This window comes from Pseudophryne corroboree, chromosome 1, assembly GCF_028390025.1.
Source record: "Pseudophryne corroboree isolate aPseCor3 chromosome 1, aPseCor3.hap2, whole genome shotgun sequence".
In the NCBI taxonomy this organism is placed as follows: Eukaryota; Metazoa; Chordata; class Amphibia; order Anura; family Myobatrachidae; genus Pseudophryne; species Pseudophryne corroboree.
The window spans coordinates 1,000,218,560-1,000,245,719 of record NC_086444.1 but is presented as its reverse complement, the minus strand read 5'-3'; the positions used below and the strand labels follow the sequence as shown (position 1 = coordinate 1,000,245,719).

Sequence of the window (27,160 nt, the reverse complement as noted above, 5' to 3'; positions counted from 1 at the left end):
ACTCTCCCGCCCGTTTGGGAGCTTTGGTATAATCCCCATGGTCCTTTCGGAGTCCCCAGCATCCACTAGGACGTTAGAGAAAATAAGAATTTACTTACCGATAATTCTATTTCTCATAGTCCGTAGTGGATGCTGGGCGCCCATCCCAAGTGCGGATTGTCTGCAATACTTGTACATAGTTATTGTTACAAAAATCGGGTTATTATTGTTGTGAGCCATCTTTTCAGAGGCTCCTCTGTTATCATGCTGTTAACTGGGTTCAAATCACAAGTTGTACGGTGTGATTGGTGTGGCTGGTATGAGTCTTACCCGGGATTCAAAATCCTTCCTTATTGTGTACGCTCGTCCGGGCACAGTATCCTAACTGAGGCTTGGAGGAGGGTCATAGGGGGAGGAGCCAGTGCACACCAGGTAGTCCTAAAGCTTTTACTTTTTTGCCCAGTCTCCTGCGGAGCCGCTATTCCCCATGGTCCTTTCGGAGTCCCCAGCATCCACTACGGACTATGAGAAATAGAATTATCGGTAAGTAAATTCTTATTTCTCGGACGTCCTAGTGGATGCTGGGACTCCGTAAGGACCATGGGGAATAGCGGCTCCTCAGGAGACGGGGCACAAGAATAAAAGCTTTAGGATCAGGTGGTGTGCACTGGCTCCTCCCCCTATGACCCTCCTCCAAGCCCCAGTTAGATTTTTGTGCCCGAACGAGAAGGGTGCAGGCTAGGTGGCTCTCCTGAGCTGCTTAGAATAAAAGTATATTTTAGGTTTTTTATTTTCAGTGAGTCCTGCTGGCAACAGGCTCACTGCATCGTGGGACTAAGGGGAGAAGAAACGGACTCTCCTGCGTGCAGAGTGGATCGGGTTTCTTAGGCTACTGGACATTAGCTCCAGAGGGACGATCACAGGTTCAGCCTGGATGGGTCCCGGAGCCGCGCCGCCGGCCCCCTTACAGAGCCAGAAGAGGTCCGGTGAAATCGGCGGCAGAAGACGATCCTGTCTTCAGACTAAGGTAGCGCACAGCACCGCAGCTGTGCGCCATTGCTCTCGGCACATTTCACACTCCGGTCACTTTGCCGAGCAGCTACTTGGTCAGGGGCAAACACGTTTGCTAAATTCTACAAATTTGATACCCTGGCTGAGGAGGACCTGGAGTTCTCTCATTCGGTGCTGCAGAGTCATCCGCACTCTCCCGCCCGTTTGGGAGCTTTGGTATAATCCCCATGGTCCTTACGGAGTCCCAGCATCCACTACGGACTACGAGAAATAGATTTATCGGTAAGTAAAATCTTATTTTTTCTCATACGTCCTAGAGGATGCTGGGGTCCACTTCATGACCATGGGGTTTATACCAAAGCTCCAGTACGGGCGGGAGAGTGCGGATGACCCTGCAGCACTGGTTGACCGAACTTGAGGTCTTCATCGGCCAAGGTGTCAAACTTGTAGAATTTAGCAAATGTGTTTGACCCCGACCAAGTAGCTGCTCGGCAAAGTTGCAATGCCGAGACCCCCCCGGGCAGCCGCCCAGGATGAGCCCACCTTCCTAGTGGAATGGGCTTTCACCGACGTCGGTAACGGCAATGCAGCCGTAGTATGAGCGTGCTGAATCGTACTTCTGATCCACCCAATCTTGTTGGGAGCATACAGGACAAACAAAGACTCTGTTTTCCGTATTCGAACTGTTCTAGCGACATAAATCTTCAAAGCCCTAACCACATCTAGAGACTTTGACTCAGTGAACGTGTCAGTAACTACAGGCACCACAATAGGTTGGTTTATGTGGAAAGATGAAACCACCTTCGGAAGAAAATGTTGACGAGTCCTCAACTATGCCCTATCTTCATGGAAGATCAGGTAATTGCTCTTGTGAGACAATGCCCCCAATTCAGACACCTGCTGCGCGGATGCCAATAGCATCACCACTTTCCAAGTGAGAAACTTCAACTCTGTCTTGTAGAGGCTCAAACCAGTCTGATTGAAGGAACTGCTACACCGCGTTAAGGTCCCATGCTGCCACTGGAGGCACAAATGGAGACTGGATGTGCAGAACCCCTTTCGCGAAGGTCTGAACCTCTGAGAGGCCAATTATTTTTGGAAGAACACTGACAAGGCCGAAATCTGGACCTTGATTGATCCCAATCGTAGGCCCGCCTCTACACCAGCCTGCAGAAAATGGAGAAAACGTCCCAACTCAAACTCTTTCGTAGGAGCCTTCTTGGATTCACACCAAGACACACATTTTCTCCAAATACGGTGGTAATGTTTCGACGTTACTCCTTTCCTGGCCTGAATAAGTGTGGGGATGACTTCCTTGGGAATACCCTTTCGGGCTAGGATCCGGCGCTCAACAGCCATGCCGTCAAACGTAGCCGCGGTAAGTCTTGATACATGCATGGCCCCTGCTGCAGCAGGTCCTCGCGAAGAGGAAGAGGCAGAGGACCTTCTATGAGCAACTCCTGAAGATCTGGGTACCAAACCCACCTTGGCCAGTCTGGGGCAATGAAGATTGCTCGAAACTCTTGTTGTTCTTATGATCCTGAGCACTTTTGGGAACAGCGGAAGTGGAGGGAAGACATACACCGACCGGAACACCCACTGGGCCACAAGAGCATCCACTGCTATTGCTTGAGGGTCTCTCGACCTGAAACAATATTTCTGAAGCTTCTTGTTGAGACGAGATGCCATCATGTCTACTTGAGGAACTCCCCAAAGACTTGTCACCTCTGTGAAGACTTATTGGTGTAGGCCCCACTCTCCTGGATGGAGATCGTGTCTGCTGAGGAAGTCTGCTTCCCAGTTGTCTACTCCCGGAATTAAAATTGCAGACAGAGCCTTTACATGTCTTTCTGCCCAGAGGAGGATCTGCGTCGCCTCTGCCATTGCCGCTCTGCTTTTCGTTCCACCCTGCCTGTTTATGTACGCGACTGCTGTTACATTGTCAGACTGGATCTGCACGGGATGATCTTGAAGAAGATGTATTGCTTGTTGAAGGCCGTTGTAAATGGCTCTCACTTCCAGCACGTTTATGTGAAGGCAGGTCTCATGACTTGACCATTTTCCCTGGAAGCTTTCTCCCTGAGTGACAGCTTCCCAGCCTCGAAGACTTGCATCTATGGTTACCAGGAGCCAGTCCTGAATCCCAAACCTGCGTCCCTCTAGTAGGTGAGAACTATGTAGCCACCACAGGAGTGAAATCCTGGCTTTTGACGACAGGCTTATCTTCCGGTGCATGTGTAGGTGGGATCCCGACCACTTGTCCAACAGGTCCCACTGGAATACCCTGGTATGGAACCTGCCAAACTGTATGGCCTCATAGGCCGCCACCATCTTCCTCAACAACTGAATGCACTGATGGATCGACCCACTCAATGGTTTCAATATCTGTTTTGCCATTTTCTGGATTTCCAGAGCCTTTTCCACCGGAAGAAATACTCTGAACTTCTGTGTCCAGAATCATCCCGAGAAAAGACAATCTTGTCGTCGATTCCAACTGTGACTTTGGATAATTTATGATCCAACCGTGTTGTCTGAGTATTGACAGGGAGAGTGTGATGTTTTGTAACAACTGCTCCATGGATCTCGCCTTTATCAGGAGATCGTCTAGATAAGGAATTATATTGACTCCTTTTTGACGCAGGAGAACCATCATCTCCGCCATCACCTTGGTGAATACCCTCGGCGCCGTGGAGAGACCGAAAGGTAACGTCTGGAATTGGTAATGGCAATCCTGAACCACGAATCTCAGCTAAGCCTGGTGAGGAGGATACAGACACCATGTAGTCCCCCTCCTCCAGACTGGAAATCACTGCCCTCAGTGATTCCATTTTGAACTTGAATTGTTTCAAGTAGAGATTCAGGTTTTTCAGGTTTAGGATCGGTCTGACCGAGCTGTCCGGCTTCGGAACTACAAAAAGTCTTGAATAAAACCCCTCCCCTTGTTGTGACAAAGGTACCAGGACTATGATCTGATCCTGACATAATTTTTGGATTGCCGCTGTTACTGCTTCCCTTTCTGGAAGAGAAGCTGGTAAGGTTGATTTGAAAAATCGGCATGGGGGAACGTCTTGAAACTCCAGCTTGTATCCCTGGGACACTATTTGCAACACCCAGGGATCCAGGCCAGACAGAATCCAACCTTGGCTGAACAGTTTGAGACGCCCGCCGAGCTGATACTGCCATGGTAGCTGCTTGTGAACTCAAGAGTCCAATATCTTTCATCGCTTCTAGCATGTATGCGGCAGCGACTTTGATATTCCCTAACTTAAGGAGTATCTCATCTTTATCAATCGTGTCAATTTCTGATGACACGCTTTCTGACCATTTTTCAATAGCGCAACTCACCCATGCGCAAGCAATTGTGGGCCTGAGCAGCGTACCATTGGCAACATAAATGGATTTCAATGTACTTTCCATCTTTCGGTCTGCCGGCTCTTTTATACCCCTTTCACAGACATGCTCCAAATTCCCGGGAATTTGGTATGTCTGAAAGGCACCGACCCGGGAATGTGATCTGGGTCACCAACCCTGCAATTGACCAGGGTTTTTCCCGGAACTCAAGTACCGGGAAGACAACCCGGCTTGGATCTGAAAGGTGCGACCCGGGAATTTGCTCCCAGGTCGCACCTGATTGGCGGGGCTGGCTGGAGGAGGCCGGAGTGAAGAGGGGTCGTGCGCCGGCTGTTGTAGTCCATGCTGCTGTGAGTAGTTGAAGCAGCCGGCGCAGCTGAAAACAGAGAGGCGGCCTGTTGGAGTGAGTATGTATGTATGTATGTATGTATATGTATATGAATTTGGCATGTGTGTGTCTGACATGTGACATGAGAGTAGCCTGGTCTGACCTGGCTGCCAGGGCAGACTAGGCTTATGTCTGAAAGGGGTCGACCCGGGAATTTCCCAGGTCTCAGGTTTAGTGTGAAAGGGGGTCCCAGCAAAATCCCAGGATTTTTCAGAGGTGAAAATCCCGGGTCTGAAGCAGGGAAATTCCCAGGTCCTATGTCTGAAAGGGGTATTAGTGAAGCCGTGCCAGGTGCAGGGAGAATTACCTTCTTTGTCAACCTGGACAGTGCACTGTCTAACACAGGGGGTGACTCCCATTTTTTCCTGTCCTCCACCGGGAAAGGATAAGCTATCTGAATTCTCTTGGGAATACGAAATTTCTTTTTCGGGATTCACCCACATCCCTTCAAAGAGTGTAGCTTGTGGGATGGAGGGAAAGTGACCTTAGATTGCTTTCCTTTATATAAATAAGCCTTCTCCTGAGGTACAGGAGTGGCTTCCGTGACTTCCAGAACTTCCCTTATAGCCACAATCATATATTGTATATTTTTTGCCAATTTATGATCTATTTCTCTGGAGTCACTATCGTCGACACAAGAATCAGTGTCCGTGTCGGTATCAGTATTCACGATATTCGCAAATGGCCTCTTATGTGACCCAGAGGGGTCGCCTGCGGATGGAAGAACAGAGCCCTGGAAAATCACATCCTCCACAGATTTTCTCCAGCACTCAGCATGAGATTCAGACTTATCTAATCTTCTATTGATATGATGCATGCTATCACGTATTTCTTTCACCCATGCAGGCTCTTGGTGTGCTGGCAGCGCCACCACCTTACACTTCTGTGTCCCTAAAATGGTTTCCTTCGGGGAGGGACTCCCTGCCTCTGACATGTCTTACACACACACACACACACACACACACACACACACACACACACACACACACACACACACACACACCCCCCCCCCCCCACCCACACACACCCACACTGGTACTTATAGGGGACAGACCCACAGTAAAATCTGTCAGAGGGACACAGTTTAGGAGTAGCCAGTTCACAACCCCAGCGCCAGTATCTAATGCCTGTGAACACAGAATGCCCACTGACATGCAGCGCTTTTTACACAGTAAAACACACTTGTAAAGCACCAAATTCGCTTGTGCCCCCCCCCCCCCCCCTGTTTTGCACCCTGATACTTGTAGTCATAAGTGAAGGAGGACCAGCGATGTCTTTGCAGCCTGAGGAGAGAGAGAATGGCACTGAGCAGTGTGCTGGCTGCCTGAGGAAGAAGCTCCGCTGTTTTTACCTCAAACTTTTTATAATATTTATACTGGCGGGGTAGGGCTGTGCCTGGGCATCTTATGCCCCCTTTTTGCCAGTTTATAGAGGTGTTTTTGCTGCCCAGGGCGCCCTGCAGTGCCTGTGTGTGTGGGCAGCAACGCCGTGCTGTACCTCAGCCGTCACTTTTCTTGATAGAAGATCTGTCTTCTTCTACTCTTTTGGCTCTGTGAGGGGGGTGACGGCGTGCTGTGGGAGTGAGCATCTAGACACGTCTAGTGTTCAGTACCCTTCAGGAGCTAATGGTGTCCTGTCAGCCAGAAGCAGAGCCATGAAACTCTTCAGGAAGTTGGTTCCTACTTATGCCCCCTCAGTCCCACGAAGCAGGGAGACTGTTGCCAGAAGTTCTCCCTGAAAATAAAAAACCTAACATAAGTCTTTTCAGAGAAACTCCGTAGAGCTCCTCAGAGTGCATCCAGTCTGCCTGGGCAGATTTCTAAAACTAAGGTCTGGAGGAGGGGCATAGAGGGAGGAGCCAGTTCACACCCATTGAAAAGTCTTAAGAGTGCCCATGGCTCCTGTGGAACCGTCTATACCCCATGGTCATGAAGTGGACCCCAGCATCCTCTAGGACGTATGAGAAATAATTGTATCTATCTTCCTAATGAACTGAACTGTTTGGGATTTCTTTTGGCATAGGAGTGCACATTTAGCACCATCCTTAGAATGATATTTCAAATATTTCATGTGTGAATCTTTTTTTATTATTAGACTGGCGACACAGTGAAAGGAGATGTGAAGAAAAGACGTTCTGACCAGTCAGATGTATCGGTCAGCCTGCGGCAGGAGGTGGAACATTTGTATAAGCTTACCATGCCAGAAGATTTCTATAAATTCTGGAGTTTTTGTGCCGAGATTGACCCAGAGGCACCCAATGGTACAGTAAATATAAATAATTTAACGTATACAGTTTTTATGCAGCAGAGTAGAATATACTCTAGTCAGTTAGCACTTTACTAGAGCAATGAGGTGTGCATAGGGAAATGAGAACATTTTGGACCTAAATCACATTTAATAAAATTTCATTTTAGGTATAGTGATTGTTTTTGGGGCTGCATTGAGTTACATAATTTGAATATAGGCTACAGTGACTATAATCTGGATGATAATTCAGAATAGTTAGGTGAAACTAAATACAGTATACTCAAAAGGCTTCAACCATCAACCTGCAAAAGAGCTGCATATTATTATCCCCACATGGCTCTTTACAAAATGCACCCACGTACCCCTAGCGTGCTCCAAAATAACGCCATGTTCTCTCAGATCCCACTTGTCACAATATATACTCGCAAGCCTCAGGTCCCACGTTTACTCTAAAACTTTCCTAACATCTGCACAGCCCAGTCTGCAGAGGAAGGAGGCTGAGGGTACCTGGTGCAGAATGCACTGCTCTCCTTCTCTGCTGCCATACCACCCTGCTATGTGCTGATAGAGACTACAGGCTTGCTGGGCTGCTGGTTCCTTGCCACTTTTCTTGAAAATGTACACCGAAAAGGTTTCATCTTACCGATTTGCACATTTTTAAGATTTTATTTTAGCTTTTCTTATTCCAGGGAATGTTGACATTATTTCTTTTTTTATTACATTTCTCATTTAAAGCAACATCTTCTAGTTGGATGGCCCTTTTTGGGGGGAAGGGGGAGGGGGGGGTGGTCTCACTACAGCTTATGATACTGTACAAACAAAGGATCCTCTTGCTTAATCTTTTGCTTCTGTTTCAGATGTACTGAAATCCAGCCTTGGCCTACAGCTTGTAGGTCCTTATGACATTCTGTCTGGCAAGCACAAGGTGGCCAAGAAAGATGTTAATTACAATCTACACTGGAGGTTCTTCTATGACCCCCCTGAATTTCAGACTATCATTGTAGGGGACAGCAGAACTCAACTTCATATTGGGTACTACAGGTGAGGTGGTGTAATTGGTTTTCAGCACAACATTAAATTGCAAGATGCAAATTTGATCCAAACAAAAGTAATTCTACATGTGTTCTATCGGTATTTACATGTATTTATTTTTTGTGTCACAACGAATGAAAAAGAAACCCAAGTTCAGCATTTCTATTGTATTTCTTGTTGAAAATGCAATAAATAAGATTTTACTTACCGATTAAATCTATTTCTCGTAGTCCGTAGTGGATGCTGGGACTCCGTAAGGACCATGGGGATATAGCGGCTCCGCAGGAGACAGGGCACAATAATAAAAGCTTTAGGATCAGGTGGTGTGCACTGGCTCCTCCCCCTATGACCCTCCTCCAAGCCTCAGTTAGGATACTGTGCCCGGACGAGCGTGCATAATAAGGAAGGATATTGAATCCCGGGTAAGACTCGTACCAGCCACACCAATCACACCGTACAACCTGTGATCTGAACCCAGTTAACAGTATGATAACAACGAAGGAGCCTCTGAAAAGACGGCTCACAACAAGAATAACCCGATTTTTGTAACAATAACTATGTACAAGTATTGCAGACAATCCGCACTTGGGATGGGCGCCCAGCATCCACTACGGACTACGAGAAATAGATTTATCGGTAAGTAAAATCTTATTTTCTCTGACGTCCTAGTGGATGCTGGGACTCCGTAAGGACCATGGGGATTATACCAAAGCTCCCAAACGGGCGGGAGTGTGCGGATGACCCTGCAGCACCGAATGAGAGAACTCCATGTCCTCCTCAGCCAGGGTATCAAATTTGTAGAATTTAGCAAACGTGTTTGCCCCTGACCAAGTAACTGCTCGGCAAAGTTGTAAAGCCGAGACCCCTCGGGCAGTCGCCCAAGATGAGCCCCCTTCCTTTTGGAATGGGCTTTTACAGATTTTGGCTGTGGCAGGCCTGCCACAGAATGTGTAAACTGAATTGTATTACAAATCCAGCGAGCAATCGTCTGCTTAGAAGCAGGAGCACCCATCTTGTTGGGTGCATACAGGCTAAACAGCGAGTCAGATTTTCTGACTCCAGCCGTCCTGGAAACATATTTTTCAGGGCCCTGACAACGTCAAGTAACTTGGAGTCCTCCAAGTCCCTAGTACCCGCAGGTACCACAATAGGTTGGTTCATGTGAAAAACAGAAAACACCTTAAGGAGAAATTGAGGACGAGTCCTCAATTCTGCCCTGTCAGAATGAAAAATTAAGTAAGGGCTTTATATATGATAAAGCCGCCAATTCTGACACACGCCTGGCTGAAGCCAGGGCTAATAAAATATCTCACATGGAAGGTGACGATGCTAAGTCCACAGTGGTGAGTGGTTCAAACCAATGTGACTTTAGGAAACTCAAAACAACATTGAGATCCCAAGGTGCCACTGGGGCACAAAAGGAGGCTGTATATGCAGTACCCCTTTTACAAACATCTGAACGTCAGGCACTAAAGCCAGTTCTTTCTGGAAGAAATTCGACAGGGCCGAAATTTGAACCTTAATGGACCCTAATTTTAGGCCCCTAGACAGTCCTGTTTTCAGGAAATGTAGGAAGCGACCCAGTTGGAATTCCTCTGTAGGGGCCTTCTTGGCCTCACACCACGCAACATATCTTCACCAAATGCGGTGAAAATGTTTTGCGGTTACATCCTTCCTGTCTTCGACCAGGGTAGGGATGACTTCATCTGGAATGCCCTTTCAGGATCCGGCGTTCAACCGCCATGCCGTCAAACGCGGCCGCGGTAAGTCTTGGAACAGACAAGGCCCCTGCTGGAGCAGGTCCTTTCTTAAAGGTAGAGGCCACGGGTCTTCCGTGAACATCTCTTGAAGTTTCGGGTACCAAGTCCTTCTTGGCCAATCCGGAACCACGAGTATCGTTCTTACTCATCTCCCTCTTATGATTCTCAGTACTTTTGGTATGAGAGGCATAGGAGGGAACACATACTCTGACTGGTACACCCACAGTGTTACCAGAGCGTCCACCGCTATTGCCTGAGGGTCCCTTGACCTGGCGCAATATCTGTCTAGTTTTTTGTTCAGGCGGGACGCCATCATGTCCACCTTTTGGTTTTTCCCAACGGTTTACAATCATGTGGAAGACTTCCTGATGAAGTCCCCACTCTCCCGGGTGGAGGTCATGCCTGCTGAGGAAGTCTGCTTCCCAGTTTTCCACTCCCGGAATGAACACTGCTGAGAGTGTTATCACATGATTTTTCGCCCAGCGAAGAATCCTTGTAGTTTCTGCCATTTCCCTCCTGCTTCTTGTGCCGCCCTGTCTGTTTACGTGGGCGACTGCCGTGATGTCCCACTGGATCAATACCGGCTGACCTTGAAGCAGAGGTCTTGCTAAGCTTAGAGCATTGTAAATTGCCCTTAGCTCCAGTATATTTATGTGGAGAGAAGTCTCCAGACTTGATCACACTCTCTGGAAATTTTTTCCTTGTGTGACTGCTCCCCAGCCACTCAGGCTGGCATCCGTGGTCACCAGGACCCAGTCCTGAATGCCGAATCTGCGGCCCTTTCATAGATGAGCACTCTGCAGCCACCGCAGAAGAAACACCCTTGTCCTTGGAGACAGGGTTATCCGCTGATGCATCTGAAGATGCGATCCGGACCATTTTTCCAGCAGATCCCACGGAAAGGTTCTTGCGTGAAATCTACCGAATGGGATCGCTTTGTAAGAAACCACCATTTTTCACAGGATCCTTGTGCAATGATGCACTGATACTTTTCCTGGTTTTAGGAGGTTCCTGACTAGCTCGGATAACTCCCTGGCTTTCTTCTCCGGGAGAAAACATCCTTTTCTGGACTGTGTCCAGAATCATCCCTAGGAACAGTAGACGTGTCGTCGGAAAAAACTGCGATTTTGGAATATTTAGAATCCACTCGTGCTGTCGTAGAACTACTTAAGATAGTGCTACTCCGACCTCCAACTGTTCTCTGGACCTTGCCCTTATCAGGAAAGCGTCCATATTTCTTTTAAGAAGAATCATCATTTCGGCCATTACCTTGGTAAAGACCCGGGGTGCCGTGGACAATCCAAACGGCAGCGTCTGAACTGATAGTGACAGTTCTGTACCACGAACCTGAGGTACCCTTGGTGAGAAGGCAAATTTGGACATGTAGGTAAGCGTCCCTGATATCCAGTGACACCATATCGTCCCCTTCTTCCTGGTTCGCTATCACTACTCTGAGTGACTCCATCTTGATTTGAACGCTTGTATGTAAGTGTTCAAATATTTTAGATCTCACCGAGCTGTCTGGCTTCAGTACCACAATATAGTGTGGAATAATACCCCTTCCCTTGTTGTAGAAGGGGTACTTTGATTATCACCTGCTGGGAATACAGCCTGTGAATTGTTCCCAATACTGCCTCCCTGTCGGAGGGAGACGTTGGTACAGCAGACTTCAGGAACTTGTGAGGGGGAGACGTCTCGAATTTCCAATGTACACCTGGGATACTACGTGTAGGATCCAGGAGTCCACTTGTGAGTGAGCCCCCTGCGTGCTGAAACTCTTGAGATGACCCCCTACCGCACCTGAGTCCGCTTGTACGGCCCCAGCGTCATGCTGCGGACTTGGCAGAAGCTGTGGAGGGCTTCTGTTCCTGGGAATGGGCTGCCTGCTGCAGTCTTCTTCCCTTTCCTCTACCCCTGGGCAGATATGACTGGCCCTTTTGCCCGCCTGCCCTTATGGGGACGAAAGGACTGAGACTGAAAAGACTGTGTCCTTTTCTGCTGAGATGTGACTTGGGGTAACAAAAGGTGGATTTTTCAGCTGTTGCCATGGCCACCAGGTCCGATGGACCGCCCCTTTATACGGCAATACTTCCATGTGCCGTCTGGAATCTGCATCACCTGACCACTGTCGTGTCTTCGTCTGGCAGATATGGACATCACATTTACTCTTGATGCCAGAATGCAAATATCCCTCTGCGCATCTCGCATATATAGAAATGCATCTATAGTCAATAAAATCTTGTCCCTGTCAAGGGTATCAATATTTTCAGTCAGGAAATCCGACCAAGCCCCCTCAGCGCTGCACATCCAGGCTGAGGCGATTGCTGGTCGTAGTATAACACCAGTATGTGTGTATATACTTTTAGGATATTTTCCAGCTTCCTATCAGCTGGCTCCTTGAGGGCTGCCGTATCTGGAGACGGTAACGCCCCTTGTTTTTATAAGCGTGTGAGCGCCTTATCCACCCTAAGGTGTGTTTCCCAACTCGCCCTAACTTCTGGCGGGAAAGGGTATACCGCCAATAATTTTCTATCGGAGGAAACCCACGTATCATCACACACTTCATTTAATTTATCTGATTCAGGAAAAACTACAAGTAGTTTATTCACACCCTACATAATACCCTTATTTGTGGTACTTGTAGTATCAGAAATATGTAACACCTCCTTCATTGCCCTTAACATGAAACGTGTGGCCCTAAAGGAAAATACGTTTGTTTCTTCACCGTCGACACTGGAGTCAGTGTCCGTGTCTGTGTCGACCGACTGAGGTAAATGGGCGTTTTTACAAGCCCCTGACGGTGTCTGAGACGCCTGGACAGGTACTAATTTGTTTGCCGGCCGTCTCATGTCGTCAACCGACCTTGCAGCGTGTTGACATTATCACGTAATTCCTAAATAAGCCATCCATTCCAGTGTCGACTCCCTAGAGAGTGACATCACCAATACAGGCAATTTGCTCCGCCTCCTCACCAACATCGTCCTCCTACATGTCGACACACACGTACCGACACACATCACACACACAGGGAATGCTCTGATAGAGGACAGGACCCCACTAGCCCTTTGGGGAGACAGAGGGAGAGTTTGCCAGCACACACCAAAAACGCTATAATTATACAGGGACAACCCCTTATACAAGTGTTTTCCCTTATAGCATTTTTATATATGTAATCATATCGCCAAATAAGTGCCCCCCCTCTCTGTTTTAACCCTGTTTCTGTAGTGCAGTGCAGGGGAGAGCCTGGGAGCCTTCCTCACAGCAGAGCTGAGCAGGAAAATGGCGCCGTGTGCTGAGGAGAATAGGCCCCGCCCCCTTTTCGGCGGGCTCTTCTCCCGGAGTTTGTGAGATCTGGCAGGGGTTAAATACATCCATATAGCCTCAAGGGCTATATGTGATGTATTTTAGCCATAAAAAGGTATTATACATTGCTGCCCAGGGCGCCCCCCCCAGCGCCCTGCACCCTCGGTGACAGTTGGTGACTGTTGGTGAAGTGTGCTGACAACAATGGCGCACAGCTGCAGTGCTGTGCGCTACCTTATGAAGACTGAAAGTCTTCTGCCGCCTGTTTCTGGACCTCTTCAACTTCGGCATCTGCAAGGGGGGTCGGCGGCACGGCTCCGGGACCGGACTCCATGGCTGGGCCTGTGTTCGATCCCTCTGGAGCTAATGGTGTCCAGTAGCCTAAGAAGCAAATCCATCCTGCACGCAGGTGAGTTTACTTCTCTCCCCTAAGTCCCTCGTAGCAGTGAGCCTGTTGCCAGCAGGACTCACTGAAAATAAAAAACCTAACTTAAACTTTTATTCTAAGCAGCTCAGGAGAGCCACCTAGATTGCACCCTTCTCGTCGGGCACAAAAATCTAACTGGAGGCTTGGAGGAGGGTCATAGGGGGAGGAGCCAGTGCACACCACCTGATCCTAAAGCTTTTATTATTGTGCCCTGTCTCCTGATGAGCCGCTATATCCCCATGGTCCTTACGGAGTCCCAGCATCCACTAGGACGTCAGAGAAACTAGTTTTAAATTATCCTGCTTTATAAAACCAACCTTGTTTACTACTGGATATATTTATGCATGAAAAGGTACAGTATTAGTGTGGCCCTCTTTTCCAACCCACCTTCGCTGTATTAACGGTTTTGACCTGTGCAATAAGTGAGGTAGTGCATGTAAGCTGCAACCAATTTACAATCATTATTTTGACCTTTTCTACTACCGGGGTTTACAACCACGGTCCTCAAGGCACACTAACCATCCAAGTTTTTAAGGATAGCCATATTTGAGCACTGGTGACTTAATCAGTACCTCATTTATTTTTATTCAACCATCTGCTCAAACATAAATGTCACTAAAACCTGGACTGTTAGTGTGGCTTGAGCACCGAGGGTGGGAAACACTGTTCTACTCTGTCAATCTAAGACAGTTGTAGTGCTAAATTTGCTAGCGTGTAAATGAGGGCTTTTTTTTTTTTTTTTTTTTCTAAAATCTAGGAGCCAGGATAAGTGTAGGACCCCAACCCCTCCTCCCACCAAAAAATATAAAAAAAAAATTAATAGTGCAAACCACCTCCTGCAGCCACATTACTGAGCAGCTTCCCGTTGCCTCCTGGGCAAACCAACCCTCACAGCCACTCAACTAAGGGGGTACCCCATGCAAACCACCCCTCTGCAGCTACCTGTCACCACATGGGCAAATCAACACTCATAGCCACACAACTAAGGGGGTACCCCAGGCAAACCACTCCTCTCCGTGGCAAATAAACCACATTCCTCTCCCTCCATAATCTGGTAGCCAGACAGCAAAATCTAGGGGCCATTGCGACCTGACCCCTGATGTAAATTCCTCAGTTTAGCTATGCTGGATGCACTACATACTGTATAGTGCAAATCCCACATCGCTGTCCTTACTGTACTTTTTTTTTTTTTTTTGTAGTTTTACTGGTGCAGTTTAAGCTTCTGTTTATTCGCCATGCTTGCATATTTAAGGTTGAAACATTTTGCTGTCTACTAGATGCAAGAGTGGTGCCTTACCCCTCCGCTACCAATACAATAATTTCACCTTCAACATTCTGTGGGACCGATTCAGCTAAGTGTGAGGTCCTGTAGGAGCCTCATGTGATGCGTCTTTGCTGCATATGTACAGTACATAATCATTGCTGATTATTAAATGGAGATGTTAACAGTATCGGACTATCCAAAAATTAGAGCACCCCTTTAATTTCAATATGGTCGTGGTGGACTACAGCACCATCTCCTTAAAGTATCGTTTTGCCATAATAACTTTAGCATGCTGGTTTTATTTCCAGCATTTCCTTATATGCTTAATTGCTACTTACATTGTAGTTTTTGGGTAGTGTAAGCAATTTAAGTTTTATCATGTTGTGTTTGCTATATTTTGCTGTTTTCCACCTGACGGGAAGTGACAGAAAACGTGTCAGGTGTGGCCAGGCTTTTCTGATATTCTTATGGCCCAAATAAATAAGGGGTCTATTTACTAAGTTTTGAAGAGAGAGAAAGTACCAGCCAATCGGCTCCTGCCATGTTACAGGCTGTGTTTGAAAATTGACAGGAGCTGGTTGGTTGGTACGTTCTCTTTCCAAGGCTTTGTACATAGACCCCTAAGGACCCATCTCTCTCACATTTTTACTCTCCTCATAAACTTACACAGCCTGACCATAATCTCTGCACATATTGTCAATTTAATCAAGTGGGATTCACTTACTATACATGTCAAGCTTCTGCCGTTCTGTTTGCAGAGACTATCCAGGAGAACTGCCTGTGTTTGTTGGCACTAATGAAGCTACTAAAGGATGCCACATCACCCCATCTGGAGATAATGTATTTTCTGCAGTCAAGTAGGTGTCTTGACATGTTTGTTCTTTAGAAGGGAATAACATTTGTTTTTGTGAAGATGGCATTTGATGTAATACTTCTGTGTGTTTTACTTCCTGTGACATTAAAAGGGATGCCTGCAGGTAGCTACTAAGGCGGCTAAAGCATAACTTCTTTTTAAAGTGCACTATGGGGGCGATTCATTTGGCGTGCACCCCCTGCTGGCAGTCTAAATGAATGGGAATCTGTTGGAGCTACTGAATTGTTGCTACGATCAGGCGCTTATTAGCTACAGCGCACACACACTTTTCTCTGACGTCCTAAGTGGATGCTGGGACTCCGTAAGGACCATGAAGAATAGCGGCTTCGCAGGAGACTGGGCACAACTAAAGAAAGCTTTAGGACTACCTGGTGTGCACTGGCTCCTCCCACTATGACCCTCCTCCAGACCTCAGTTAGTATCTTGTGCCCGGCTGAGCTGGATGCACACTAGGGGCTCTCCTGAGCTCCTAGAAAGAAAGTATATTTAGGTTTTTTATTTTACAGTGAGATCTGCTGGCAACAGACTCACTGCAGCGAGGGACTAAGGGGAGAAGAAGCGAACCTACCTAACAGGTGGTAGTTTGGGCTTCTTAGGCTACTAGACACCATTAGCTCCAGAGGGATCGACCGCAGGACCCGACCTTGGTGTTCGTTCCCGGAGCCGCGCCGCCGGCCCCCTTACAGAGCCAGAAGCAAGAAGTGTTCCGGAAAATCGGCGGCAGAAGACTTCTGTCTTCAACAAGGTAGCGCACAGCACTGCAGCTGTGCGCCATTGCTCCTCATGCACACCTCACACTCCGGTCACTGATGGGTGCAGGGCGCTGGAGGGGGGGCGCCCTGAGGGCAATATAAGACACCTTGGCTGGCAAATCATCACAATATATAGTCCCAGGGCTATATATGTGATAAATTACCCCTGCCAGAATCCATAAAAAAGCGGGAGAAAAGTCCGCCGAAAAAGGGGCGGGGCTATCTCCCTCAGCACACTGGCACCATTTTCTCTTCACAGTACAGCTGGAAGACAGCTCCCCAGGCTCTCCCCTGTAGTTTTCAGGCTCAAAGGGTTAAAAAGAGAGGGGGGGGCACTAAATTTAGGCGCAATATATGTATACAAGCAGCTATTGGGGGAAAAATCACTCCGTTATAGTGTTAATCCCTGCATTATATAGCGCTCTGGTGTGTGCTGGCATACTCTCTCTCTGTCCCCCCAAAGGACTTTGTGGGGTCCTGTCCTCAGTCAGAGCATTCCCTGTGTGTGTGCGGTGTGTCGGTACGGCTGTGTCGACATGTTGGATGAGGAAGGTTACGTGGATGCGGAGCAGAGGCCGATAAATGGGATGTCGCCCCCTGTGGGGCCGACACCAGAGTGGATGGATAGGTGGAAGGTATTAACCGACAATGTCAACTCCTTACATAAAAGGCTGGATGACGTAACAGCTGTGGGACAGCCGGCTTCTCAGCCCGCGCCTGCCCAGGCGTCTCAAAGGCCATCAGGGGGCTCAAAAAAAAAAAAACGCCCGTTACCTCAGATGGCAGACACAGATGTCGACACGGAGTCTGACTCCAGTGTCGACGAGGTTGAGACATATACACAATCCACTAGGAACATCCGTTACATGATCTCGGCAATGAAAAATGTGTTACACATTTCTGATATGAACCAAAGTACCACATAAAAGGCGTTTTATTTTTGGGGAGAAAAAGCAGCCAGTGTTTTGTTCCCCCATCAGATGAGTGAATGAAGTATGTAAAGAAGCGTGGGTTCCCCCAATAAGAAACTGGTAATTTCTAAAAAGTTACTGATGGCGTACCCTTTCCCGCCAGAGGATAGGTCACGTTGGTAGATATCCCCTAGGGTGGATAAGGCGCTCACATGTTTGTCAAAAAAGGTGGCACTGCCGTCTTAGGATACGGCCACCCTTGAAGGAGCCTGCTGATAAAAAGCAGGAGGCTATCCTGAAGTCTGTATATACACACTCAGGTTCTATACTGAGACCTGCAATTGCCTCAGCATAAATAGTGCTGCTGCAGCGTGGTCTGATACCCTGTCAGATAATATTAATACCCTAGACAGGGATAATATTTTGCTAACATCAGTGATCGCGCTGATCCCAAAAAATAGTGGGTCCCAGGGACCCCTCACTTTCAAAAATTGGGGTCCTACCGGTGTTTTTCTGGGTCCCATCGGAAAGAAGGTTCTTATTAATCTTAATCTTGTTTGGACACTACAAAAGTGTTGCAAGATGGGGGGGATGGGGTGACAGTGCTGCTGGGCTGTGTAGCATGCAGGACACCCTGCACCAGAGCTGTAACTAGACATTTTGGTGCCCTTAGGTAGAAAGTGAATTGGTGTTCCACCTTACTAGACCATAAAGCAGAGGCAGTGCGCGCCGAAGGCGCGCTGCAAAATTTGAGGGGCGTGGCTTCATGGGGAAAGGGTGTGGCCACATATTAGTGCCAATTGACATTACACCACACAGTAGTGCCGCTTATACAGATTGCACCATGTAGAACCTCCTATACACACTACGCCAGGTACAGCACGTTATACACATTGCACCAGGTACAGCACGTTATACACATTGCACCAGGTACAGCACGTCATAAACTTTGCTCCAAGTAGAGCACATTATACACATTGTGCCAGGTAGAACACGTTATTCACATTGCGCCAGGCAGAGCACGTTGCGCCAGTTAGAGCACATTATTATACACATTGCGCCCAGTAGAGCTCGTTATACACACTGCGCCCGGTAGAGCACGTTACACACAATGCGCCCGGTAGAGCACGTTACACACAATGCGCCCGGTAGAGCACGTTACACACAATGCGCCCGGTAGAGCACGTTACACACAATGCGCCCGGTAGAGCACGTTACACACAATGCGCCCGGTAGAGCACGTTACACACAATGCGCCCGGTAGAGCACGTTACACACAATGCGCCCGGTAGAGCACGTTACACACAATGCGCCCGGTAGAGCACGTTACACACAATGCGCCCGGTAGAGCACGTTACACACAATGCGCCCGGTAGAGCACGTTACACACAATGCGCCCGGTAGAGCACGTTACACACAATGCGCCCGGTAGAGCACGTTATATACATTGCACCAGGTAGAACACTTAAGACACATTGCACCAGGTAAAGCAAATATAAACATTGCACAAGGTAGAGCACGTTGCGCCCGGCAGAGCGCGTTACACACGTTGCGCCAGGCAGAGCACGTTACACACTATAGCCACCATCTCGGACCCCCAGTTGTCGTCCCCAGACACAGTGATCACGGGAACACGTTGTGGGGAGTGCGTATGATTGGCACTGTGAGAGTGTGTAATGGGCACTGTGTGGGTATTGGGGGTGTGTGTAATGGGCACTGTGTGGTTGGTGGGGTGCATGTGATGGCACTGTGTGGCTTTGGAGGGTGTGGGTATATGGGGGTGGGGTAACTATGCTGGTCAATATGTGTTGGTGAATGCTGGGCACTGCTCTCACCATCCCTCTCAAACCCCTCCAATAGCCCGGCTATCACTGACAGTGTCATTTCTCTCCCAACAAGGGCTGCCCCTGAGTTCTGCTAGCACTTGGAGCATGTTGTCCCTCCACAAGAGAGAGAGGTGGTCAATGACAGAGGACTGTTAGACGGGGAGGAGGAGCTGTTGGTGCCTTTCACTCCCGTATGCAGCTGCGGCACCCGGCGTACCGAACTGCAGCGTTAACAGGCTTTCTCGGTGGCCACCTGTCTCCTCCCCATCCCGGCGCTGCTATGCACTTCTCCCCCTCACGGCCACTCAGGATGCGGGGGCATGCGCCAGTAAATTCCAAGGCTAGGCGCGGCATCCACAACGCCGAGTTCTGAGTGGCCGCGGCGGTGAGGGGTAGAAGTGCATAGCAGCGCCGGGATGGGGATGAGACAGGTGGCCGCCGATAAAGCCTGTTAACGCTGCAGTTCGGTCAGCCTTCTGAGTACGCCGGGTGCCGCAGCTGCATATGGGAGTGAAAGGTAGCAACAGCTCCTCCTCCCCGTCTATCAAACAGTCCTCCTGGAAGCCTCGCTATTGGAGGGGTATGAGAGGGAGACTATTGTGATTGGCCGCTGGACCAGGAGACCTAAAAGGCACCACAGGATTGGCCGCTGGACCCAGAAACTTCAAAGAAGCCACAAGATTGGCAGCGGGACCCGGCGGAGAGATCAAAGGAGCTACAGGACTGCTAACAACGGAGCGCGTCCCCAGGGACGCACTCATTTTGTAAAAGCGAGTCCCCGATTCTCATTATGGGGTAAAATACGCGCTATAGCGCGTTTTTGCGATCACTGAACATAGAGCATATTAAAGACGTCGTCTTATATATGAAGGATGCACAGAGGGATATTTGCCGGCTGGCATCCAGAATTAATGCAATGTCCATTCTGCCAGGAGGGTATTAGAAACCCGGCAGTGGACAGGTGATGCTGCCTTTAAAAGGCACATGGAGATTCTGCCTTATAAGGGTGAGGAATTGTTTGGGGATGGTCTCTGGGACCTCGTATCCACAGCAACAGCTGGGAAGAAAATTTTTTACCTCAGGTTTCCTCACAGCCTAAGAAAGCACCGTATTTTCAGGTACAGTCCTTTCGGCTTCAGAAAAGCAAGCGGGTCAAAGGCGCTTCCTTTCTGCACAGAGGCAAGGGAAGAAGGAAAAAGCTGCACCAGACAGCCAGTTCCCAGGATCAAAAATCTTCCCCCGATTCCTCTGAGTCCACCGCATGACGCTGGGGCTCCACAGGTGGAGACAGGTGCGGTGGGGGCGCGTCTCGGGAACTTCAGGGACCAGTGGGCTTGCCCACAGGTGGATCCCTAGGTTCTGCAAGTAGTATCACAGGGATACAGGCTGGAGTTCGAGGCGACTCCCCCTTGCCGTTACCTCACATCAGCCTTGCCTGCTGCCCTCGGAGAAAGGTAGTACTGGCGGCAATTCACAAGCTGTACTTCCAGCAGGTGAAATCAAGGTACCCCTCCTTCAACAAGGCCGGGGTTACTATTCCAAAATGTTGTGGTACCGAAACCAGACGGTTCGGTGAGACCCATTCTAAAATTGAAATCCTTGAACACTTATATACGAAGGTTCAAGTTCAAAATGGAATCGCTCAGGGCGATTATTGCAAGCCTGGAGAATTTCATGGTATCACTGGACATCAAGGATGCTTACCTGCATGTCCCTATTTACCCTCTTCACCAGGAGTACCTCAAAATTGTGGTACAGGATTGTCATTACCAATTCCAGACGTTGCCGTTGGTCTGTCCCCGGCACCGAGGTATTTACCAAGGTAATGGCCGAAATAATTATCCCGTACTTGGACGATCTCCTTATAAAGGCGAGGTCCAGGGAGCAGTTGTTCGTCGGAGTAGCACTATCTCGGGAAGTGCTACAACAGCACGGCTGGATTCTGAATATTCCAAAGTCGCAGCTGGTTCCTACGACGCGTCTAATGTTCCTGGGTATGGTTCTGGACACAGAACAGGATAAAAAGGGTTTCTCCCGGAGGAGAAGTTCAAGGAGTTGTCGTCTGTAGACAGAGACCTCCTAATACAAATACAGGTGTCGGTGCATCAATGCACGCGAGCCCTGGGAAAGATGGTAGCTTCTTACGAAGAAATTCCATTCGCCAGGTCCCATGCAAGGATCTTCCAGTGGGATCTGTGGGACAAGTGGTCCGGGTCGCATCTTCAGATGCATCGGCGGATAACCCTGTCTCCAAGGGCCAGGGTGTCGCTGTTGTGGTGGCTGCAGAGTGCTCATCTTCTAGGGGGCCGCAGATTTGGCATACAGGACTGGGTCCTGGTGACCACGGATGCCAGCCTTCGAGGCTGGGGGGCAGTCACACAGGGAAGAAACTTCCAAGGCTATGGAAAAGTCAGGAGACTTCCCTACACATAAATATTCTGGAACTAAGGGCCATTTACAATGCCCTAAGTCAGACTAGACCCCTGCTTCAACACCGGCCGGTGCTGATCCAGTCAGACAACATCACGGCGGTCGCTCATGTAAACCGACAGGGCGGCACAAGAAGCAGGATGGCGATGGCAGAAGCCACAAGGATTCTCCGATGGGTGGAAAATCATGTGTTAGCACTGTCAGCAGTGTTCATTCCTGGAGTGGACAACTGAGAAGCATACTTTCTCAGAAGACACTACCTCCACCCGGGAGAGTGGGGACTTCATCCAGAAGTCTTCCAAATGATTGTACACCGTTGGGAAAGGCCACAGGTGGACATGATGGCGTCCCGCCTCAACAAACAGCTACAAAGATATTGCGCCAGGTCAAGGGACCCTCAGGCGATAGCTGTGGACGCCCTGGTAACACCGTGGGTGTACCATTCGGTGTATGTGTTCCCTTCTCTGCCTCTCTTACCCAGGGTAATGACAATAATAAGAAGGAGAGGAGTAAGAACGATACTCATTGTTCCGGGTTGGCCAAGAAGAGCTTGGTACCCAGAACTCCAAGAAATGATCTCAGAGGACCCATGGCCTCTGCCGCTCAGACAGGACCTGCTGCAGCAGGGGGCCTGTCTGTTCCAAGACGTACCGCGGCTGCGTTTGACGGCATGGCGGTTGAACGCCGGATCCTGAAGGAAAAGGGCATTCAGGAGGAAGTTATCCCTATGCAATTTAAAGCTAGGACAGAAGTGAACGCAAGCCATTATCACCGCATATGGCGGAAATATGTTGCGTGCTGTGAGGCCAGGAAGGCTCCAAAGGAGAAATTTCAGCTAGGTCGATTTCTGCACTTCCTACAGTCAGAGGTGACTATGGGCCTAAAATTGGGTTCCATGAAGGTCCAGATTTCGGCTCTATCGATTTTCTTCCAAAATAGAACTGGCTTCACTGCCTGAAGTTCAGACTTTTGTTAAGGGAGTACTGCATAGTCAGCCCCCGTTTGTGCCTCAAGTGGCACCGTGGGATCTCAACGTGGTGTCGGATTTCCTGAAGTTGCATTGGGTTGAGCCACTTAAATCCGTGGAGCTACAATACCTCACGTGGAAAGTGGTCATGCTGTGGGCCTTGGCGTCGGCCAGGCGTGTATCAGAATCGGCGGCTTTGTCTTACGAAAGCCCTTATCTGTATTTTATATGGATAAGGCGGAATTGAGGACTCGTTCCCAATTCCTTCCTAAGGTGGTATCAGTTTTCATGTGAACCAACCTATTGTGGTGCCTGCGGCTACTTGGGACTTGGAGGATTCCAAGTTACTGGACGTAGTCAGGGCCCTGAAAAGTATATGTTTCCAGGACGGCTGGAGTCAGGAAAACTGACTCGCTATTTCTCCTGTATGCATCCAACAAGCTGGATGCTCCTGCTTCTAAGCAGACTATTGCTTGCTGGATCTGTAGCACGATTCAACTTGCACATGCTGCGGCTGGACTGCCGCACCCTAAATCTGTAAAAGCCCATTCCACGAGGAAAGTGGGCTCTTCTTGGGCGGCTGCCCGAGGGGTCTCGGCTTTACAACTTTGCCGAGCTGTTACTTGGTCGGGTTCAAACATTTTTGCAACAGTCTACAAGTTTGATACCCTGGCTGAGGAGGACCTAGAGTTTGCTCATTCGGTGCTGCAGAGTCATCCGCACTCTCCCGCCCGTTTGGGAGCTTTGGTATAATCCCCATGGTCCTTACGGAGTCCCAGCATCCACTTAGGACGTCAGAGAAAATAAGATTTCTCTGACGTCCTAGTGGATGCTGGGAACTCCGTAAGGACCATGGGGAATAGCGGCTCCGCAGGAGACTGGGCACAAAAAGTAAAAGCTTTAGACTAGCTGGTGTGCACTGGCTGCTCCCCCTATGACCCTCCTCCAAGCCTCAGTTAGATTTTTGTGCCCGAACGAGAAGGGTGCAAGCTAGGTGGCTCTCCTGAGCTGCTTAGAAGTAAAAGTTTAAATAGGTTTTTTATTTTCAGTGAGTCCTGCTGGCAACAGGCTCACTGCATCGTGGGACTAAGGGGAGAAGAAGCGAACTCACCTGACTGCAGAGTGGATTGGGCTTCTTTGCTACTGGACATTAGCTCCAGAGGGACGATCACAGGTTCAGCCTGGATGGGTCCCGGAGCCGCGCCGCCGGCCCCCTTACAGAGCCAGAAGAGCGAAGAGGTCCGGAGAAAGCGGCGGCAGAAGACGTTCCTGTCTTCAAATAAGGTAGCGCACAGCACTGCAGCTGTGCGCCATTGCTCTCAGCACACTTCACACTCCGGTCACTGAGGGTGCAGGGCGCTGGGGGGAGCGCCCTGAGACGCAATAAAAACGATATAAAAACCTTATATGGCTAAAAAAAATGCATCACATATAGCTCCTGGGCTATATGGATGCATTTATCCCCTGCCAGTTTCCTGAAAAAAGCGGGAGAAAAGGCCGCCGTGAAGGGGGCGGAGCCTTTCTCCTCAGCACACAAGCGCCATTTTCTTTCACAGCTCCGCTGGAAGGACGGCTCCCTGACTCTCCCCTGCAGTCCTGCACTACAGAAACAGGGTAAAACAGAGAGGGGGGCACTATTGGCAGCTAATATATAAATACAGCAGCTATAACAGGGAGTAACACTTATATAAGGTTATCCCTGTATATGTATATGTATATATATATATATATATATATATATATATATATATATATATATATATATATATATGTATATGTATGTATGTATATGTATATATATATATATATATATATATATATATATATATATATATATATATATATATATATATATAATATAGCGCTCTGGTGTGTGCTGGCAAACTCTCCCTCTGTCTCCCCAAAGGGCTAGTGGGGTCCTGTCCTCTATCAGAGCATTCCCTGTGTGTGTGCTGGGTGTCGGTACGATTGTGTCGACATGTATGAGGAGGAAAATGATGTGGAAGCAGAGCAATTGCCTGTGTTAGTGATGTCACCCCCTAGGGAGTCGACACCTGACTGGATGGTAGTAATTAAAGAATTACGTGACAGTGTCAGCACTTTGCAAAAAAACTGTTGACGACATGAGACAGCCGACAAATCAATTAGTGCCTGTTCAGGCGTCTCAGACACCGTCAGGGGCGCTAAAACGCCCGTTACCTCAGATGGTCGACACAGACCCTGACACGGATACTGAATCCAGTGTCGACGGTGACGAGACAAACGTAATGTCCAGTAGGGCCACACGTTACATGATCACGGCAATGAAGGAGGCATTGAACATTTCTGACACTACAAGTACCACAAAAAAGGGTATTATGTGGGGTGTGAAAAAACTACCAGTGGTTTTTCCTGAGTCAGATGAATTAAATGAGGTGTGTGATAAAGTGTGGGTTTCCCCCGATAAAAAACTGCTGATTTCTAATAAATTATTGGCACTATACCCTTTCCCGCCAGAGGTTAGGGCACGTTGGGAAACACCCCCTAGGGTAGATAAGGCGCTCACACGCTTATCAAAACAAGTGGCGTTACCGTCTCCTGATACGGCCGCTCTTAAGGAACCAGCTGATAGAAGGCTGGAAAATATCTTAAAAGGTATATACACACATACCGGTGTTATACTGCGACCAGCGATCGCCTCAGCCTGGATGTGCAGCGCTGGAGTGGCTTGGTCGGATTCCCTGACTGAAAATATTGATACCCTGGATAGGGACAGTATACTATTAACTATAGAGCATTTAAAGGATGCATTACTATATATGCGAGATGCACAGAGGGATATTTGCACCCTGGCATCTAGAGTAAGTGCGATGTCCATTTCTGCCAGAAGAACGTTATGGACGCGACAGTGGTCAGGTGATGCGGATTCCAAACGACATAAGGAAGTATTGCCGTATAAAGGGGAGGAGTTATTTGGGGTCGGTCTATCGGACCTGGTGGCCACAGCAACGGCTGGAAAATCCACCTTTTTACCACAGGTCACCTCTCAGCAGAAAAAGAGGGGCAAGAGGGAAAAAGGCCGCTCGTTCCTGCCCCGGGGCAGAGGAAGGGGAAAAAGACTGCACCATGCAGCCTCTTCCCAGGAGCAGAAGCCCTCCCCCGCTTCTGCCAAGTCCTCAGCATGACGCTGGGGCTCTGCAAGCAGACTCGGGCACGGTGGGGGGCCGTCTCAAGAATTTCAGCGCGCAGTGGGCTCACTCGCAAGTGGACCCCTGGATCCTGCAGGTAGTATCACAGGGGTACAAATTGGAATTCGAGACGTCTCCCCCTCGCCGGTTCCTGAAGTCTGCTCTACCAACGTCTCCCTCCGACAGGGAGGCAGTATTGGAAGCTATTCACAAGCTGTATTCCCAGCAGGTGATAATCAAGGTACCCCTCCTACAACAGGGAAAGGGGTATTATTCCACGCTGTTTGTGGTACCGAAGCCGGACGGCTCGGTGAGACCAATTTTAAATCTAAAATCTTTGAACACTTACATAAAAAGTGAAAAGAGTTTTTAGGTCGGTGCGCTTAATCACACGTTCAAATGTTTACTGTGGAGTAATTGGTCGTCAGAAAGTTCTGCTATTTCTTAGGTTAAGTCAGTCGTAGACACTCCGTTAAAGGACACCTCCCAAGCTTCTTTGGAAGCTGCACCATTCTTCAAAAATGACTTGGGTATGTTCAGTCATGCAATTCTGTAAGGCAGGGGAAAAGAACAGGCGCCATATGGTGTAGTATTTAGGAATAAATGGAGTGATATGTATGTGAATAAAATATAAGTACCGGATAGATTCTTGAGATTAAGCCTGTATATCTCAGACAATTCTTTGTGGCTGTTTCCCCACCAGATAAATTCTTGAGATTAAGCCTGTATATCTCAGACAATTCTTTGTGGCTGTTTCCCACCTAGGAAATAAAGATCATCGCCATATGGTGTAGTAACCTCAGGTATATCTTGGGGTGCCCCCCCTTTCTATTTTAAGCGTACCAAATGGAAAATTCAATAAAGCATATAGGATATATATATATATATCCATGTAGAACAAGTCGGTCCAGTAATGTGTGATAGCTTGAATCAATCGTCTGCTACTGCCTTTGTATATTATCAATAAAGTATTTAATCATCAACAATAGTAATATATAAATTCAAAAAATAAAACAAATCGTAAATCTTAGCTGATTGATATAGGCAGTAGGCAGGTCAGTCTCAACGCGTTTCGCCTCCAGGGCTTCCTCAGGAGAATACATCATGTCAGAAAGTGCACATATTTATACTACTTTCAGTTTCATTTTCTTTTTTTTTTTGCAAATAGTTTTTATTGAAGTTTCGAAATGGGCAAAAAACAAGAAGTTGCAGAAACATTACTATATCGTCTAGTACCATCAGAGAAACATCCTCTGGAGAAACTCAGTACCACGTAAAACAGAAAGACCCGTGAAGGGGGATATCTCTCCTCCACATATGCATCTCGTCTCCAGAGAAAGAAATATAAACAAGGCATAAAAGAGTATGGTCTAATACATTTCGTGGATTACAACTTCTTGAAGCAAAGAGAAAGAGTAGGAGTAGTAGAGGAAAGAAGGATAGCGGGAGGTAGGGAGAAAAAGGCAAGGAT

The 27,160-nt window shown here is 48.3% G+C and overlaps 1 protein-coding gene across 1 annotated transcript in view; it reads left to right on the top strand.

Annotated features, from left to right (window-relative positions):
• Positions 1 to 27,160, top strand: part of LOC134921964 (histone PARylation factor 1) — a 187,755-nt gene that overhangs the window by 37,905 nt on the left and 122,690 nt on the right. Inside the window, exons 2-4 of the mRNA XM_063920630.1 lie at positions 6,824 to 6,989; positions 7,834 to 8,017; positions 15,521 to 15,619. Coding sequence (XP_063776700.1) covers positions 6,824 to 6,989; positions 7,834 to 8,017; positions 15,521 to 15,619 — 449 coding nt within the window. The remainder of the gene's footprint in view (positions 1 to 6,823; positions 6,990 to 7,833; positions 8,018 to 15,520; positions 15,620 to 27,160) is intronic.